This window comes from Mangifera indica, chromosome 3 (genome assembly GCF_011075055.1).
Source record: "Mangifera indica cultivar Alphonso chromosome 3, CATAS_Mindica_2.1, whole genome shotgun sequence".
NCBI classification, from domain to species: domain Eukaryota; kingdom Viridiplantae; phylum Streptophyta; class Magnoliopsida; order Sapindales; family Anacardiaceae; genus Mangifera; species Mangifera indica.
In genome coordinates, this window is record NC_058139.1 from 7,339,639 (window position 1) to 7,359,972 (window position 20,334).

At 34.2% G+C, this 20,334-nt stretch overlaps 3 protein-coding genes and 1 pseudogene across 3 annotated transcripts; 2 read left to right on the forward strand and 2 right to left on the reverse strand.

Moving 5' to 3' along the window:
- Positions 1–4,293: 4,293 nt before the first annotated feature.
- LOC123210966 lies at positions 4,294–7,074 on the forward strand (annotated as a pseudogene).
- Positions 7,075–8,114: 1,040 nt separating this feature from the next.
- LOC123210978 (mitochondrial arginine transporter BAC2) lies at positions 8,115–11,147 on the forward strand. The gene is given in 7 exon segments (XM_044629476.1): positions 8,115–8,130; positions 8,239–8,294; positions 8,939–8,980; positions 9,064–9,130; positions 10,449–10,541; positions 10,544–10,967; positions 10,969–11,147. Coding segments are annotated over 7 exon segments (840 nt in total). The 3' UTR covers positions 11,111–11,147.
- A 232-nt stretch (positions 11,148–11,379) lies between these two features.
- On the reverse strand, positions 11,380–12,439 carry LOC123212215 (pyridoxal 5'-phosphate synthase-like subunit PDX1.2). The gene has a single exon (XM_044631294.1). It carries the CDS (start codon positions 12,392–12,394, stop codon positions 11,513–11,515), a length of 882 nt encoding a protein of 293 aa, XP_044487229.1. The 5' UTR covers positions 12,395–12,439; the 3' UTR covers positions 11,380–11,512.
- A 4,980-nt stretch (positions 12,440–17,419) lies between these two features.
- On the reverse strand, positions 17,420–18,764 carry LOC123210316 (pyridoxal 5'-phosphate synthase-like subunit PDX1.2). The gene has a single exon (XM_044628592.1). It carries the CDS (start codon positions 18,532–18,534, stop codon positions 17,620–17,622), a length of 915 nt encoding a protein of 304 aa, XP_044484527.1. The 5' UTR covers positions 18,535–18,764; the 3' UTR covers positions 17,420–17,619.
- Between the last annotated feature and the right edge of the window lie 1,570 nt (positions 18,765–20,334).

A 20,334-nucleotide genomic window follows, 5' to 3' on the forward strand; every position in this document is an offset into this window, starting at 1 on the left:
TCCACAGAATTTTCATTAATTTATATTTTTCATTCTAATTTTAGACAATAAATCTTCATTAAAATTCATGGGTTTTACACTTATTCATTTTTCATTTCTGATTAGTCAAGAATTTTTATGGATTTGATATCACCCTCAAGCTGATGTCGAGTGAAGTGGTAGTAATGGTGTAAAATATTGACCATTTCAGTTATGGGTTAAATATTTTAGATTAAAGAAGGTTGAATCTTGAAATTTTCATGGCCAAATTTGGAGGTTTTAAGGTCTATGGTGACGTTTATATGAGAGATACTTACCCCTTAAACTTTGATTCTGTATGTTCAAGAGAGAGACCTTGTCAAATATGCTGACCAAAATCCAACCCAGTCCATAAAGTTAATAGTTATTTATAGAACGATTCTGATTTGTTGCTTAAAAAACCTCAAGATAATGCAAGGGACTAGGTAAAGCAGGCTGGCCTGGCCTGGCTGTTTCCACCCACATGCATCATGCTACACCACAGCAGGCTGGAATATTCATTAAAAAAAGAAGAAGAAAAGGAGGCAGGATTTCCAATTAAATTACTTGGCAAAATGACATTGCTTGTAGAGCAGATAAACTGAAAAAGGGGCAAGTGAAGCTAGCAGGCTTGTTGGTTGATACACCACAGCTGTGATGCCAGTTGTTTTCTTTGTTGAACAGTGTCAAACGTTCTCCATCTTTTCTGAATCTTCCTTTTCCTCTGGTTTCTTTAAATAATAAAATACAATCAATCAATTTCTTTTTCGTAGAACCAATCATTTACAACAAGATCCCAGTATAATTATAGGCTTTTGAAAAGAACATTCATTTCCTTTTATCAAGGAACCGTATTAAACGGCACCGCTTTGGGTTGATCTCTCTCCATCATTACTTGGTTAAAACTAAAACTGACATCATATATTTAAAGGAAAAAAACACGTCATCCTAGGATTGATGAAGTCTCCGTCAAAGTTGTTGATGTCGAAAAAATACCAAACCGACCTTAAAGTTTCAATAATCACCAATAAATAGAAAAGTTTATTAAGTTAACAGAGGGACCCCAACTTTTAACAATTGTTTCATACGACAAAATTAACTGAATGGATATATAAAGTCTATTTTGCCCTTAAACAAATTTTAAAATTATCATCTCTACTTCCCTTCCCCTTGAATAGGCTAGAACAGCCCCATTCCACCTCCTCCACCCTGATGAGAGATTTTACCCCCTTCTAAAATTTAATTTCTTTTTACGGATTTGCATCGGTGTTCAAAAAAATGATTAGAAAAAAGGGAAAAAAAACTTTTAAAAAGTTGTTTGAATAATAATAAAGAATATGAATTTAAATTTTTTTATATAACATTTAAGATTAAGTTATAAATTTATTTGATATAATGATTGTTAGATTGATAATTGTATCAAACTCGAATAGAATTCCTTGTAATAAAATTAGATTTTGTTGTAATATATTGAATCTATAAGTGTGAAGATCGAACCCAAATTATACAAAATCTATAACAGTTATATATCATTTATTTATATTATTTCTATTAGATATGAGACTTTTTTATCTCTAATATTTTCGTTCAAATGTAATTACCATAAGTTGTTAGACTTATTGTTTGACTTAATCAAATTTTTACTGAGTATATTATCATTTATATCTAAAAACAATTTAAACTGTTAGAGATTTTTACCCAATGTTGTGGGTTCAAGTGTTAGCCTAATGTTCTTCTATATGCGATTTAAAATGCTGAATTTTTTTATAGAGCTAAGTGTCATTAACCATCAAAATAGATTATAATCAAAATGGGTTCACATTCGAACATGAAACATTAATTATTTAATTAGTGATGATTATTGGTCAGGAGAAGTTTTATAGTTTGGTCGTTGGATTATTTGGTTGTTGAGTTAAGCATCTTATGTAATATAATAATGCTTCCCTCTCGATTCAGTTGTACATATTTTAATCAGTTATTCGAATGGAAGCATATGATCAGACAGTTAAAATTTCCCGTAAGCAAATAAATTTATTCAATGAATATTATTTTCTAATTGAAACTGTAATTTTTTTTTTTTTTTACTGTCAAATTTTGTTGCAAGATAAGAAGAAAGAAATTTAGAAAAGATTTATGAACAATGTGGCGTGGCTAAATTTTCTAAACACATATGCTTACAATTTAAGCCACTGTACATACATACATTACATTCTACTGAAAAAATATTATTAATATGATTACACAAGAAACACGCAAAATATATTATTGTAAAATAAAAGTTTGACTTCTAAGCAAACTAATAATATCAACATCTCAGATTTATATTATAATGTTAATCGGGAACGTTTTTCTCTACTAAACCATTGGATGTTTCTATCAGTTATCGACTTTTTCAATAATCTGAATCATCTGATGGTTGAAATTTGAGATAAGGGAAATATTATTTTAGAGAGTATTAGTCATTTTCTTTGAATTTTTATGTGACCAAATTCAAAAGATAACTTATGGAAGAAGTTGAGAATATTTGATTTAGTTTAAAAAAAAAATAAATAGAGCAATTATAATGTATGAACACAAATCAAACAAAACTACTAAAATTGCATTTTATTTTCTGAAAACAAGGCTGAAAAGCAAAGATGATTTAGTTTCTATTCTATGTTCAGATTTTACCCCATGGGGCTCTTGTGGAAGAGGTGAAGAATTATGTTGAAAATTGTAGATGATTTTATTTGTGTTTGTGAATTTTGTATTTGACATTTCAGGTGGAGAACGAGCATTCCAATAGTAAACAAACATTCCAATTTGAAGCACATATATTCCATTTGAATCTTCAAATTATGACAAAATGTCGAGTGATATTCCAATATAAATGATCATGACAAGTTTTAAAATAGGCTTTCAATTAAATGAAATGATTATTCAATCGTGGATATAAATTTATTATGTTTGCTGGTTTTAGAGAGTTTTGAAAGGTTTAAGAGAGAGGCTAGAGTTTTATTTTATACTTGATATTAGAGAGAGTTTTAAATCTCTCTTGTTCTCTTTGTACTAAAACTTCAGTATTAGTGATTTCTTCATTTTTTATTTATGATTTTCTTTTTTCATTTTACCTTTTTCAGGTAAATTTTTGTGTTCTTTTGTTTGATTATTTTGTGTTGCTTTAATCATTTGATATTTAGGTTTCCGAATAATGTGGCCTAATGTTTAAAGGTGGCAAAAAAATTGTAGAAAATTATATACTAATTATAAAAGGTCGCTAGATAAAAAGGCATCCAGCCCTATCTTTTTGTAGAAGAACAAGTAATATGCATAGGCCAGCTAGAATTTATATGGTCAACAGCGGCAAGCTAAAATTTGAATAAAACCCATGTCATTATCTTTTGTCAGTGCTAACGGATAGCGAAGTTTTGAGAAAAAAATATGATGCAAAGCAGAAGCTCTTCAAGCTGAAAGCCTGCTCTTATTTCCAGATTGCGCATATACAAGTGGCAGCCAAAGAGAAGAAACTTAATGGAGCCAGACACCAAGATGATAACTCAAAACATTTGAGATTAGAAGCCGGCAAGACTATTATGCAATGACAACACCAGTTAATTTGATTAACTGATAATTCTGTGTCCAGATAAAGGCTTTTGTATTTCCTGAAAACTTGGTCGTATAATAATCCATGTTAACGTTGTCCCATTATTTGCTTAAGCTTTTAATTGCCGACTAAGTAGCATTGCAAGCTTGATTAGATGGATGAATCGCCTCCTGTTCCTCTTTTTTTATCGTCCTTGATGTTGAAACATTTATAAACTAAATTCATGGCTAATTAAATTCAACCATGTTTCAGAAATAAATGTATACAACTCAACTGTGCATTTGTAGTGAATCCTTCCGAAAGTATGCAAGCATTTCAATGGCTATCAAAGAAAGACGTAGAATCCAATTGGGCTTTTCAGTCCTCATGGTACTACAGTTTTTCGCAGAGGAAAGTCTAGCACAAGCCATTAAACTTGGTATCCATCTCATTGATGGGGAGAAGGTGGTTTCGCCTTTTGGGAAATACACCATGAAATTTTTTAGTCCGAGCTATACAGAAAAACGCTACTTAGGATATTCTACAGGGATGAGGAGGTGGTGTGGGTTGCGAACCGACACACCCCAATTTTAGATGAATCTGGATGGCTTACAATCAGTTTTGATGGCAATTTGAAAATTTTATATTGCAATAACTTCCCATGAAAAAAACATATTGTATATTTGTTACTCTACTCCAAACTGGGAATCTTGTTCTCCGTAACAGGAATTTTAATGGAACAATGGAAGGTAATGTGGCAAAGCTTTGATTATCCGACTGATACACTTTTCCAGGAACGAAACTTGGGATCAACTTGCAAACTGGGCACCAATGGTTCCTTCAATCCTGGATTAGTGACAAATCTCCTGCTCAAGGTTCATTTTCGCTAGGTTTGGATCGAAATGTCAAAAGCCAGCTTATCCTCTGGTGGCGCGGGGAAGTATACCAGATTAGTAAGCTTTGGCTAAATAAGAAATTTGATTATTCTAGTTCATGGACTCAAGGTAACTACGAATTCAGTCTCATTTCAAATGAACAAGAAATATATTTCACTTATTCTCTTATTAGTTAACAGCCATCTAAACTACTGAAAATTCTACCGGATAGTAGCTTGTCTGTTTCGGAGCTTGGAATTGATATGTCTCAGAGAGCTCCTAGCTGTAGGAGGGATGTTGTTTATTTCCAGAGCAAATATGGTTTTATGTCTAGAGAAGGATTCAAGTTCAAAGAAAGTGAAAACATGAGCCACGCCGATCGTGAATTGAAATGCTGGAATAATTGTTCTTGTTTTGCCTATACTACTGGAGATTTTGCTACCAGCTGCGAGATCTGGGGCAGGGAGGCAGTTTTTACACAAGGTAAATGGGATGACATCAATTCACGGAAAATACACAATCTTGAACCCAGAAGTAAGCCTATTCTTAAATGCTGATGTTTGACTTCATACCAGACAAAAAATTTCATCACCCCTGGAAAGAAAGCAATGTTTCATAATACATTCAGTTATGATATTTGTATGCATTTCATTGCAGAAATGAAGTTGTGGGGGTGGCTGATTATTGTAGGAGGAACTCCACCTGTAATCCTGTTGTGTTTCTTGTGTTATGGCTCATGGAGAAAGTACAAGGCCAAAGGTAAACAATCTGTAATTTTGATGTTAGTTTTTCATGTAAATTCTATACAGTATTTAATATTGGAGTATTTATCCTTTTCCATTTCCCCTTCTACTTCCAGCTCAAATCAAGTCAATATAGAATAAAAAATCCCATCACACATGTAAGCAAACCACGGGGAAAAGATATGCATGTTAACAAAGTCGCGAATCTAAAGGAAGATCATCATATATTTTTAATGCAGAAGAAAAATGGTGGTTGCCATAAACCATTGCAGCAGGAATAGCTTTATTGGTTCCAATATTAAGCTACTTGTGCTATCAGATACTAAAGAAACTTATGACAAAAGGTAATAAGGTGGAAGTTAATATAAAAGATGTTACAATAATTAGAATAGAATGATGCAATTTCTTTGTATGTTAATCAGTTGAAAACACAATAAACCGAAAAAAGCCAGTAAATGAACTTGGAGAGAATGCTTTACTTCTGACGGAATATGGCAAAGGAAAAACAAAAGAGATAGATTTGAGCATCAGCCGCGACTTAAAGATATTTGATTTTCAAACAATTGCAGATGCTACAAATAATTTCTCAACTACAAATAAGCTGGGGGAGGGTGGCTTTGGTCCAGTATATAAGGTAAAAGCTATAAATTTCTTTTTGGGTTGTGATATTAGCAATATGATTTCTGATTCTATGATATTAATGTTTTCAGGGACAATTATTGGATGGGCAAGAAATAGCTGCAAAAAGACTCATAGGAAGATCAGGACAAGGAATAATAGAGTTCAAGAATGAAGTTAAAGTCATTGCAAAACTCCAACACAATAATCTTGCGAAACTCTTAGGATGTTCTCTTCATGGAGAAGAAAAGATTATAGTTTATGAATATCTACCTAACAAAAGCTTGGATGTATATATATTCGGCAAATTTTTTAATAGATATTATAGAATTTTGCAACAATAGATCTTTCACATATCAATATGTCATTTTTCTTTGTTTATGTTTTGAAACAGATTATGATAAGGAGAAGTTGCTAAATTGGAAGAAATGTTTTAATATAATTGAAAGAATTGCTCAAAGATTTCTTTATCTTCATAAACGTTTTAGATTAGAGTGATTCATAAAGACTTAAAAACCAATAACATTTTACTTGATAACCAAATGAATCCAAAGATATCAGATTTTGACATGGTTAGAATTTTTTAGATGAGTGAATCAGTAGTAAACACAAATAGAGTTTGTGGAAAATCGTAAGTTTCTCCTACATTTACAAATGCAGCTAGCTTCCTGTATTATGCATAACCTTTTTAGCTTTTAACATACTAAAAACTATATTCTTTACTAGTTATATGTCTCCAAAGTATGCTATGAATGGAATTCTGTCGACTAAAGTCGATGTAATTAGCTTCGGAGTCTTAGTACTGGAAATTATAAGCGGCAAGAAGAACAATAGTTGCTGTCATGCAGAGAGCCCACTCAACCTTACAGGATATGTGAGACTACTGGAGATAGCATTTGAATTTCAAACATTTTGGATAGTATGCAGTCTAACTTAAAGTAATACTGTATGAATGATCCTCATATTTGTTCAGGCGTGCCAGCTGTGGAGAGAAGGTATAGGCTTAGAGATAGTAGATCCTACACTGGATGAATGCTCGGGTAATGAAGTACTGAGATGTCTTCATGTGGGTCTTTTATGCGTGCAAGATCAAGCGAGGGATAGACCGGCAATGTTTGATGTGGTTTCTATGCTCACAAATGGAACTATGCTCCTAGATGATCCAAAACAGCCAGCATTTTTCATCAATGTTTCTTCTGAGGAGCCAGAAGTTCATGAAATTCAGCCACATGATTGTTCTACCAATGATGTAACAATTTCAGAGATGGTAGCAAGATAAACATGCTAGTAACATAATCATAAAGGCCAAATTACAAGCACAAATATGTAGTTCTTTGATGTATAAAGATGTTTGAATCATTCTTCCAAAGAGATACAACAAACACCTTTACTCTTGGTTTTATCTTTGGAGGCCCTTCGTCCTAACACAAGTACATCTATCATTTGGATCGCCATATGCTTTTTTTCACTGGATAGTCTTCTCTTCCTAAATTTTATAATTAATAAACATATTTTTGAACCTGGACACACAACAATTAAAATTCAAAGCAGGAAAATTGGAGGCATCTACTTCATGTAATTAACTACATGCATTAAAAATTGGAAAATTCTATGAAATACAAGATATTTATGAACCCGAAGAATATACAATTCGATAAACACAACCCTCAAAACTGTCGGTAAAAAATGGGTTCGTATGAGGCTGAAACCTCAAACACTTAAACCATACAATTAGGGCTGGACTCGAGCCGAGCTCGAGCTGGCTTGGGTTGGTTCAATAGATTTTTTTTAAATTTTTTATACAAAACGACGTCGTTTTGATCTATATATATATACAAAACGATGTCGTTTTGATATGAAAAACGAGTCGAGTCAAAAACGAGCTGAACTCGAGCCGAGCCGAGTTCGGCTCGAGTCGAACTCGAGCCGAACTCGAGCTGGTCATAAATAAACTGAGCCGAGCTCGAGCTAGCTACGAACCGAGCCGGCTCGACTCAAATCTAGCCCTACATACAATTAAGAAAATAAACGATTCAACTTATGTCTAATAAAGAAAATCAATTGAATGACCTAATAAAATATTAAATAAGTCATTTTACTTTTAGAAAGCTTTAAAAAAATAAATAAAAAGCAACTAGAGGAAAATAATCCATCGCACGTGGAACGCACGTGCAGGTCCTATAAATCTCTATTAATAGCTAGGTTAACGAGTATCGAGCAACAATTACGAGACTCCCATAATTGTTAAGTTAGGGTTTGATCTCCCGATTTCTTCTCCATTTTCGAATTTCAGACCAAACCCTAATCTAATTCTCAGCCATGTCGTCAAAACAAGGTTCATACTACCACCCGGGATTTCTTCGATTTGATCAATTTGATGTTTCATTTTTAATTTATAAGCTTTTTGTCTATTTTGCTTAAATTTTTTTGGGGATTTGTGTAGGTGGAAAGGCCAAGCCTTTGAAGCAACCAAAGGCTGAAAAGAAAGAATACGATGACGTAAATCTATTTGTTTTTCGATTGTTTTTATTAATTATTGATTAATTTTATATTTCATGTTCTGTTCTGGTTTATATGTTTTTCTTTTTGGTTGAATTATGAGTAATTTTGATTACCTTGTATCGACTAGTGATTTTTCTCGAAAAGATTAGCGAATGCCAAATTGTTATGTAATTTATGAATTTATGATTTCGGTGTTGATTTAGTTTAGGGCTTTGTTGATTTTCAATTTTTTATTCAATGACGTAATACATTCTCACCTATGATTTTTAATTGTTTTACAATCAGTTAGCTATTTTGTGCTTGTTGGATGCATTGCTTTTGTACCGGTGATCTTAAGGCTTATTTTTAGGTAAATTTAGTGGTTTTAGATACTATGAATGCAATATCAGGTAGAAATATTTACCCCATATAGGTTTGTTGGTGGTATTGGCTTTTTCCCCCTATAAAGATGGTTTATTCTCGTAATCATATGTAGTTGTTGATTTTAAGCTTGGCTTTGTTCTGTTTATTTACACCCTAGGGTCTTGGCTTTTGAAAGGGCTGCTATATTGAGTTGTTGGGTTCTCCAGTTTCTTCATTTGTGCAAATATTCTGCTTTATTTGTTGGCTCTTATCTCATGAAATATGTTTGCTTTATGCAGAATGATATGGCCAACCTTCAGAAAAAGAAGGAGGAGGAGAAGGTGAAACATTGATTCCTGGAGTCTATTGGTTGTTTTCTGACTGTGACAAGGGATTAATTTTATTTGATTAATATGATGAACAGGCCCTAAAGGAGCTTAGAGCCAAGGCACAGCAGAAGGGAGCATTTGGAGGTTCTGGACTCAAGAAGAGTGGGAAGAAATGAGGGTTTTAAAACCCACCCACCCAAATCTCAATACATACTACAGTCGTATGTAATGTGATTACGAATTTCATTATCAAGCGTACATTGATTAGTGTGGTTTCTGTTATGTTTCGTGTGACATCTGTTTCGTGAATGTTATGGCATAGTTTCATAGTAAGACTGGTACCAAACTTGGGGTTGGTGTCCCTACGTAAAACCTTATGAATTTGAGTTGATCATTTGTGCCTTTCCTGTGTCAAAATAATATGCCTTCATGTAGTTTTATGAAATTGATTCCATTTGATGTGTCTTTTTGATTTGTCTTGCCCAATTAAGCATTTCAGAGTATTAGTTGATACCTTGTGCAGCTATAATGAATACCAATTTGAGTACTATTGATAATGTTGAATTAAGGGTAAAGTTATATAGTTATACATTGTCATTGGTATCTAAATTGGTATTAATTATATGTGCATATGATATTACTTCTTATAAATTAGATTAATTACAAAATGTAGAATTGATAAAACGAGGATGGACTGGTTCATAAATAATAGGCGTAAATGTTTCATCCAAAATTTATTCACATTTTATACAAATTCTAACTCAAAATCATGTGCACAAGGTTGAGAAGTTTGCCTGAGTTTTCTAAATCCTATCTTGTGAGGGATCCCAAGTTTTGATAAATCACAAAAACATATAAGCCTTTGTCTCTGTTGATGGAGATCTTGCAAATGGAGAAGTCTGGCTTCTTCCCTCTATCTTGTGAGGGATCCGAAAGTTTGATAAGTGAGTAGAACATGGCTTTTAGAGATTCCATAAGTGTTCACATCAACACGCACAAAGATATTGAAATTTTGGGTGCTGAGTAAACCATGTTCAAAGGGGTGTGCATTTTAGCGTAAAAACTGTGCCAAATCCAGGAAAGAATGCATGAAGTCATCTTCGGAAAATTTAATCTCTTGCAATGTCAGGATACATTTGGGTTAGTACTAGACTGACAATGATATTGGGCAAGGCAGAATGCAATAGTTATCCAGATCTACGCTATCCTCTCTCAAACACTTGACAAATCAGTTCCTGTCAACGATTGTTCTTACAAATAGGGCTGGATTTGAACTAAGCCCGTTCGAGCTCTAGCTCGGCTCGAATGAGCTCAAAACTAGCCAGTCCTAAGCAAGCTCGAGCCAATATTTTTGAACTTGAGACGAGCTCGAGTTTACTCATCAAAGTTTGTGAGTTAAAAATTTTGATATAAAACGACATCGTTTTAATAACGAATTAATTAAAAGCTCAAACTTGAAACGAGCCGAGCCGAACTCAAGCCGAGTTTGAGCTCAAGCGTAACAAGCTTAAGTTTGGCTCGACTCTGCTCGAATCCAACCCTACTTACAAAGGTGTCACTCTAGGAGGAGTTGGTGAGCTATCCAAAGCATAATCCTCTCCCCTCTACAACTGGAAAAAATCCTCCTGCATTAACAGAACAGAAACCATGCAAGATCCCATCAAGCAGACCGCCACAATGGTTCCATAGATGTTGCTGGGAGCTTATTGCAAAGAGAAGGATTTAGGGGAATGTTTCAAAGATTCACCATCGGAGTTCTGAGAGATGCACCCTCTCATGGTTTATTTATCTGGTCATACAAGTACACGAGGGAGCAGCTCCACCCTGGCTGCAGAAAGAACTACCAGGAAAGTCCAAGAACTATGCTATTGGCCGGGGGACTAGCAGGAGTGGTTAGCTGGGTTTGCTTCTGTCCTTTAGATGTCATGAAGACCAGACTGCAAGCTCAGTCGCCATCTTCCATACAAAAATACAATAGCATCATTGACTGTTTTAAAGTGTAAATACAGTGTGCTCTGGCAAGGACTCGGTACTGCAGTTGCAAGAGCTTTTGTGGTGAATGCAGGTGTATTTTCTGCTTATGAGATTGCTTTGAGGTGTTTCTTTAATAATGGAAGCATTCAAACAGAACCTACAATCTAGAGACATTAATCTTTGGCTGATTACATAAACAATACATCAATATAGTACACATATATATATCTGCTTAATGTCTATTAAATTGCAGAAGTAGAAGGAATATTTTACTTGGAGGGTGATTAAGAAATCAATGCATGGAGTATATTCTGAGTGGTGGTCAAAGTTCAAAGCCATGTCTAGCACCAAAAAGGACTATAAAGTATTCTATAACTGTGATCAATCAACCGTGATATTACCAATCCGAATTTTTGCTTTATTGAGACACTGGAGTAAAAGATTTAAACAATAAATAAATTTATTCTGTAATATTTTTTTTGACATGATACAAGAAAATGGAATACAGACTGGAAATCATGGTGAAATCATTATCCTTTTATGCTCAGAAATGGACCATTTGCTGGGTTACTAAAAATCTTCAGTTTCACTGGCTGCCTCAGCAACCTCTAATCCAAAGCAAATCTCCATTAATTCATACGGATCATTGTAATATTTGACAGCCTGAACAATAGAACGAACTTGCCTGAACGGATCCAAACCGTCAAATATATGTGATCCTACAAGGACCCCATCACACCCCAATTGCATCATAAGTGCCGCATCAGCAGGCGTCTCAATGCCTCCAGCTGCAATTTGCACCACAGGCAGCCGGCCAATTTGCTTGGTCTGGGCAACAACATCATAAGGCACCCCCATCTCCATTGAAAATGTTAAAGCCTCATCTTCATCCTCATTTGTCAGACTTCTTATCTTTTTCATTACTGACCTCACATTCCCAACTGTCTCAACGACTGTTCCTGATGGAGATGGACTCCACTCATTTCTGGTCCCTTGCAGCCAAATAATCGCTGCCCCTTCTGCTACTCTCATCATTGCCTCCTCAAGATTCTGACATTCACAAGCAAATGGCACATTAAATCTGTTCTTATTAATATAGTGGTCGGCATCAGCAATACCTAGAAGTTCACTCTCATCAACATAGTCTACACCCATTGCTTCCAGTATCTGCGCTTCAACAAAATGCCCAACTCGAACTCTGGCCATTATGGGAATTGAGACTGCTTGCTTGACTTCCTTGATGAGGTATGGATTTGGCCGAGATATCCCATGGTGAATGACAACGGAACATGCTCCAGCTTCCTCGGCTATCTTGGCTTGCTCTACATCAGTGACTTCAATAATAACCCCACCTTGCAGCCTTTGAACCAGTCCCAACTTGGCCATGAATTGGCTGCTCTTCTCCCCAACCATGGTACTACTGCTATGGACAGGTACAACAACATCAGCCATTGCAAAATATTTGTAAAGTGACAGAGGTGATAATAAAGTATAGAGGAGATTAACTGTGTTTGAGATGATTGATTTAGTTCTATTATAATGGTATTGGAAATATGCAAAACCATTGGGAAAGACATGGAAAAAGTAGGCATCAAGTATATTTCTTGGTAAAGTTGACAATGCTTGGAATAGATTAAGGTCAGAGTTAACCAATAACCAATAAAATGTAAAAGGAATTTATCTTTTTACACGTTATAAGCTATGTAAAAGAATCTTCTTTACATTACATTTGAGTGCATTTAGATCATAGGGTAGGAATAGAGATAGGAAGGGGGAAAGTATCACTTGGAGAAGTTAAACAGGTTTGGACAAGCTTAAACATGAGGTAAGTAAGTGACCTAATAAATGTTTTAGGACAAATTTGAGTCTTAAACGGCCCTAAACATGTTTTTGTTCAATAACAAATTTGAATTCAAACTTTATCAGAAGTTTTTCACGTAAGAGGTTTGATTAGGTCTAATTTAAATTCTGACCGTGTTCTCTCTATTTTACAAATCCAAACCTACTTTGAAAGTTTACTTTTGACTAGAAACATTAATCCAATGACTTAACACTTAGCATCACTTTTAGTATCCAAATAAATGGCATAATAATATTCATTTGTTAAACCAATAAGTCTGTTAAAACCCACATAATACATATGATTTTAAAGGTTGTGTTCATTAATGAATCTCAAGTTATCTTAAATATCTAAAACCTCCTCTCATTCTCTTCAAAGAAATGCGAAAAATTGTGTTTTTACAATTGTTTTTTAACAAAATATGCTAATTTCGATGTCATAGAAGAGAGAAGTGGTTGTTTGTCTGGGTTTGCAACCTAATAGACATTAAAGATTATATTAACAGTGACAATGGGCAAGATCTTTACATTCGGATGGTTGTTTCTTAACTTGGTATTCTTCCACTTCATATATGATCTTGTTCTACTAGTATAAATTTTAATTGTTGTGCACATGTTAAAGAATATGTATATTAATTATATTATTAATGTCAGATAAAATTAGTAAGACAAGACAATCCAGTGAGAAAAAGCATATGGTCATCATAATAACAACGATAGATGTACTTGTGTTAGGATGGATTATGTATACGTGGAGAAACAAATTTAAGAATGAAAGAAAGTTTTCAATACATAAAATGCAATATGGTTTCTTTCGAAGAATGATTGAACATCCTTATGATTATGTTACTAGCATGTTTATCTTGCTACCATTCCTGAAATTGTTACATCATTTGCAGAACAATCATCTGTCTGATTTTCATGAACTTGTGGCTCCTCACAAGTAACATTGATGAACAATGCCGGTTGTTTTGGATCATCTAGAAGCATAGTTTCATTTGAAAGCATGGAAACCACATCAAACATTGTCGGTCGATCCTTGGCTTGATCTTGCACGCATAAAAAGCCCCCATGAAGGCATCTCAATACTCCATTACTTGAGCATTCATCTAGTGTTGATCTAGTATCTCCAAGCCTATACCTTCTCTCGACAGCTGCCATGCCTGAACAAATATGAGGTTCATTCATAAAGTATTAATTTAACTTAGGCTGCAAACTATCCAAAATGTTTGAAATTCAATTGTTATCTCCAATAGTCCTACATATCCTGTAAGGTTTAGTGGACTCTCTGCATGATAGCAACTATTGTTCTTTTTGCCGCTTATAATTTCCAGTGCTAAGACTCCAAAGCTAAACACACCGACTTTAGTCGACACAATTCCATTCATAGCACACTCTGGAGATATAAAACCACTGAGAAACACAATTTTTAGCATGTTAAAACCTAGAAAGTCTGCATTTGTAAATGTCCTGATTTTCCTACGAGTCTTTTTACAGCTATTTCTTGCCCATCCAATAATTGTCCCTGAAAACAATAATATGAAAGAATCAGAAATCATATTGCTAATATCACAACCCAAAAAGAAATTCATAACTTTTACCTTGCATACTGGACCAAAGCCACCCTCTCCCAGCTTATTTGTAGCTGTGAAATTATCTGCAGCAGCTGCAATTTTTTGAAAATCAAATATCTTTAAGTCACAGCTGATGCTCAAATCTATCTGTTTTAGTTTTCCTTTGCCATATTCTGTGAGAAGTAAAGCGTTCTCTCCAAGTTCATTTACAAACTTCTTTCGGTTTGTTGTGCTCTCAGCTGATTAACACACAAAGAAATTACATCGTTCTATTCTAATTATTATAACATCTTTTATATTAACTTCCAGATTATTACCTTTTTTCATAAGTTTCCTCAGTGTCAGATAGCATAGGTAGCATAATATCGTAACCAATAAAGCTACTCCTACTGCAATGGTTAATGGCAACCACCATTTTTCTTCTACAATAAAAAATATCTGAGCTTGAAAAGGAAAGGAAAATAGAAAAGGATAAATACTCCAATATTGAAATACTGAATAGAATTAACATGAAAATTAACATCAAAATGACATATTGTTTACCTTTGGCCTTGTACTTTCTCCATGTGCCATAACACAAGAAACACAACAGGATTACAAGTGGAGTTCCTACTACAATAATCAACCACCCCCACAACTTCATTCCTGCAATGAAAAGCATACAAATATAATAACTGAATGTATTATGATACATTGTTTTCTTTCCAGGGGAGATGAAATTTTTGTCTGATAAGAAGTTAAATATCAGCAGCATTTAAGAATAGACTTACTTTTGGGTTCAAGAATGTGTATTTTCCGTGAATTGATATCATCCCGTTTACCTTCTGTAAAAATTGCCTCCCTGCCGCAGGTCTCGCAGCTGGCAGCAAAATCTCTAGTAGTATAGGCAAAACAAGAACAATTATTCCAGCATTTCAATTCACAATCGGCGTGTTTCATGTTTTCACTTTCTTTGAACTTGAATCCTTCTCTAGACATGAAACCATATTTGGGCTGGAAATAAACAACATCCCTCCTACACCTCAGAACTTTCCGAGGCATATCAAAACCAAGCTCCGGAACAGACAATCTACCATCCGGTAGAATTTTAGTAGTTTAGCCGACTATTCACTAATTAGAGAATAAGTGAAATATATTTCATGTTCATTTGAAGTGAAACTGAATACATAGTTACCACAAGTTCACGAATTAGAATAATTAAAATTTTCATTTAGCCAAAGCTTACTAGTCTGGTATACTTCCCCGTGCCACCGGTGGATAAGCTGGTTTGTGACATTTCAATCCAAACCTAGCGAAAATGAACCCTTGGCAGGAGATTTATCACTAATCCAGGATTGGAGGAACCATTTATGTCCAGTTTGCAAGTTAATACCAAGTTTCATTCCTGGAAGTAGTGTATGTGTCGGATGGTCAAAGCTTTGCCACATTACCTTGATTCCTGTTTCATTTGAATCCATTTCATGGACGACAAGATTCCCAGTTTGGAACAGAGTAACAGTTATCAACATGTTGCTTCATTGGAAGTTACCGCAATATAATTAGACCGATCACCATAGAAAATTTTCAAATTGCCGTCTGTATCGTCTATAAGCCATCCAGATTCATCTAAAATCGGGGTGTCTTGGTTTGCAACCCACACCACATTCACATCCCTGCAGAATATTCCTAGGTAACGTTTTCCTGTATAGCTCGGACTAAAAAATTTCATGGTGTATTTCCCAAAAGGTAAAACCATCTTCTCCCCATCTATAAAACTAATACCTTGTGCTAAATTTTCCTCTGCGAAAAACAGTAGTGTCATGAGAAATGAACAAGCGCAAATTAGATTTTACTTCTTTCTTTGATAGTCGTTGAAATGCTTGCATACTTTCGGAAGGATTCACTGCAAATGCAGAGGTGAAAATTAATAATCCATGAATTTAGTTTATAAGTTTCCTGTTTTTTTGCCTTACCTTCTGTCTTTACAAATGTTTCGTCAACATCAAGGACGATAAATTCGATTTAAATGTTTATAAAAATAGGAACAGGAGGCGATTTATCCATCGATAATCAAGCTTGCAGTGCTACTTAGCCGGCAAGTAAAAGATAAGCAAATAATGGGACAACGTTATCATGGATTATTATATGACAAGCTCTGAGGCAATACAAAAGCTTTTATCTGGACACAGAATTATCAGTTCAACAAACTAACTGGCGTTGTCATCGCATAATAGTCTTGCCGGCTTCTAGACTTAAATGTTTTGATTGGTCATCTTGGTTGCTCCATTACTGGGTTCCTCGGTTACTGAGGTAGGACAAGTCCCCTGATAAACCTCGGAATTTTCATGTTTTTAATCTGTTTTCATACTTTGTTCGTCTTAATTTATTTAGTTTCTGCTCATTGGCTGCCAGCCTGCCACTTGTATATGCATAATCTGGAAATAAAAGCAGGCTTTCAGCTTCAGAGCTTCTGCTTTGCCTCTCTATTTTTTTTTAATAGAAATTTTGTTACCCCTTAGCAATAGACATAAGATAATGACATGGGGTTTATTCAATTTTTTACCCAAAACGGATAAAAACCACTGAGAAAAGCCCTCTTCATTATCAACCGCAAAATACTTAAAACCCTAACCTCTCTTTTAAACCTCTTAAAAACTATGTGAACACTGTGAGCAAAACAAATTTATGAACCCTGTGAACATAACAAACTTATATCAACAATGGAACGATTGCTCTATTTGAACGCCTATTTTGAAACTTATTCTGCCATAATTTAGAGATTTAAGTGGAATATTAGTGCTTCAAATCGGAATGCTTGTTCAACCACTGTTCCAAAAATCGGGTAGCAAGAAATCAAAGATTATTGAAATAAAAATCTTCTTCCCCACAAAAAACAGCCCTAGTTGTGCCAACCATACAGCATTTGTTGTGGGGGAGAAAAATAACACTTCAGCCTGGAAGCCTGTTGATAGGAGACATTTTTGTGCTGTTATGGCCTAATAAACAGGTATGTCATTACATATATAAGCACACTGTGATAATCATTAATAAATGATATCCTTGTATCGTATATTAATCAAAAAGATTAAATTCTAATTCCTTCCTGTATTTCGCACTTTGAGATGCACCATATAACGTTTTGGATAACAAGAATCACAATGAAGTGAACACAACAAGAAGCAGCAGAAAAGAAAGAAACCAAGTATACTCTCCACATTAGACTCAAAAACAGAACTGTGAACTTGATAAGATAAAAGTAAGATACATTACTTGAATCAAGACTCATTACACGCCCTCTTGACCAAACTGTTCGATCCTGTCCTCATTAAGATTAAGCCCCGCCATCACATCCTCCAATCCACAACTACTCTCCACCAACACATGGGGATCATTATAATGCCTAATAGCTTGCACAATACCCCTCACTCTCTTATACGGATCCAGTGAGTCAAACACCTCTGAACCCACAAACACACCATCGCATCCCAACTGCATCATCAACGCTGCATCTGCAGGAGTCACAATGCCGCCGGCAGCAAATTGCACAACAGGCAGCCTCCCCATTTGCTTAGTCTGAGCCACCAAATCATAAGGTGCAGCAATCTTCTTTGCAAACGCAAAGACCTCATCTTCATCCATGTTATTCAAAACCCTGATATCTCCCATCACAGCCCTCACATTTTTAACAGTCTCAGCTACATTACCAGACCCACATAAGTCCCCCTGAATCCTTATAATAGCTGAACCTTCCCTCACTCTCCTCAAAGCCTCCCCAAGATTTGCACATCCACACACAAAAGGACACCTAAAGTTATGTTTATTAATATAATTACTTTCATCAGCAAAACCCAAAAACTCACTTTCATCAACATAATCAACCTCAACACTCTCCAGAATCTGAGCTTCAACGAAGTGCCCAACACGGACACGTGACATCACAGGAACATTAACCACTTGTTTGATACTTTTAATAAGAGAAGGATCAGGCATACGCTTAATGCCACGTCTAGCAGGCTCAGACACTATTACAGAAAAAGCTCCAGCAGCTTCCGCGATCTTTGCTTGTTCCACATTGGAGACTTCAACAATGGCCCCACCACGCAGCAATTGAGCCAGACCAACTTTGATGGAAAACGGGCTCTTCTTGGCGTCGGTGATGGCGCTGCTGTTGTAGAGTGTGACGACTCCGTCTTCTGCCATTGCAAGGTGTTTGTGAAAATGTCTGAATGAAAACTGTTTTTGGTCAAAGAAGTTAGCATCGAACGCTTGGATTTGCGCGTGTTCGTTTTCAAGATATATATAAAAAGAGTAAAGTTGGTGAATTCGAGAATATTCTGCGGAATTTGAATGCGGGTACGTAGACGTAGTCGGTGGGGGAATGAAAATTGTAGAAGCTTCGAAACCTTCCGTCTCCAAAGCGTTCAAAGAGAGATGCAAGAATATTATCAGTAAAAATGTCTTCCTCTTACAATTTTTTACGCTGGTAAAAAATATCAATTCTTCTTGTTTTGACACCGATTGGTATTATTAGTGCAGTATAGGAGGAAAATCAGTAAATAAAATTATTTAATTACAATTCTTCAAATCAGTAAATAGTAACTTTGGTTCGAATCTAATTTTTCTACATATTTGCAAATTCGTCATTAATAATTATTAATCCATCAATTATAAATTTGTTGTGATGGGCATCACAAAGAGTTAAAACAAATTCATCATTCATCCATCTTTATAATTATGTATTCATGATTGTTACTGTTCAGATTCGAAATTTATTTACCTGATAATATTGATGATTGAATCGATAAACTATTTATACAAATAATATACATAATTTTATATATAAATAATAATATATCATTATCTGATTAATGTTATTTTATTTTTAATTTAAAATTATCAAATTACATAATAATATATTATTATTTTTGCACATAACACTGCTCTCATAGAGATAGTACAAAATTTTCTTAGAAATCCCAATTCATTTATTTGGTCATTTATATTTAACTATGTTTATTTGTTAGTTATTAATTTCCTTTGTGAGTTGCATTTAGGCATGATAGTGGGTTGTATTGAATCGACTCTTGTATAGTCTACTGTGTTTAGGGGTTGGGTTGGGTTGGGTTGTGTTTAAACCCTTCAATTGGCTAATTTAGCTGATTAAGTTGACTTACTAGTATGTTAAGGCCTGTGTCATAGCTCAAGGCCCCTTGAGACGTACTTTCTTAAATTTTTAACAAATCAATCTATAAAATTATGTATATTTTATATTTTTATAATTTACAATTTTTATATTTTTTTTAATAAGCTTGATTAGAGGTTTTACCAAAGGTTTTTTAAACGACTCACATGACCCACAAATCTAGTATAATATATAATTTTTTTTTTATTATGTAAAAAATAAAAGGTTTAAGTCGATCTGACCCCTTACTATGTTTAGTTGATTGACCTAGATCTCTATCATATATAGTTACATCTATAGTTAAACAATTTTAATCACATAACAATAACAATATTGATCATGGAAAGACATTATACTGTATTATTAATTATAGGAGTCGCAACATGTAACTTTAATTTAGTAATAGGATTTGCATCCATTCATATTTAAATATTGGATAAAACATACAGAAAATATTATATTGGGTATAAAATAAGCTTCTTAAAAATTATATTTTCTATTTAGTAATAGTTGTAGATAAAAATAAATCAACTCGAGTGATGTTTGACAATACTTTATAAAGATTAATAGGTGATATATTGTATCATTATTAGCTTTATTTAACTATTAAGTAACCAAATGACTATAAATAGTAAAAAAGAAAAGTGAAACTAGGACAACTTAACGAAAATGATATGAAAGTATTTAAAGATAGTTTAGTTTGTGGTTAAAAAATTTATTTTTGTAATTTATTTTTTATTTTTTATATTATTTTATTTAATTTATCAATAATAAAATATTATGATAATAATCTATTACAAATAAAAATATGATATGTG

What these genes read in the sequence shown, in the direction of transcription:
- LOC123212215 (XM_044631294.1), bottom strand. Translation starts at nt 12,394, where the DNA reads ATGGCTGATGTTGTTGTACCTGTCCATAGCAGTAGTACCATGGTTGGG.
- LOC123210316 (XM_044628592.1), bottom strand. Translation starts at nt 18,534, where the DNA reads ATGGCAGAAGACGGAGTCGTCACACTCTACAACAGCAGCGCCATCACC.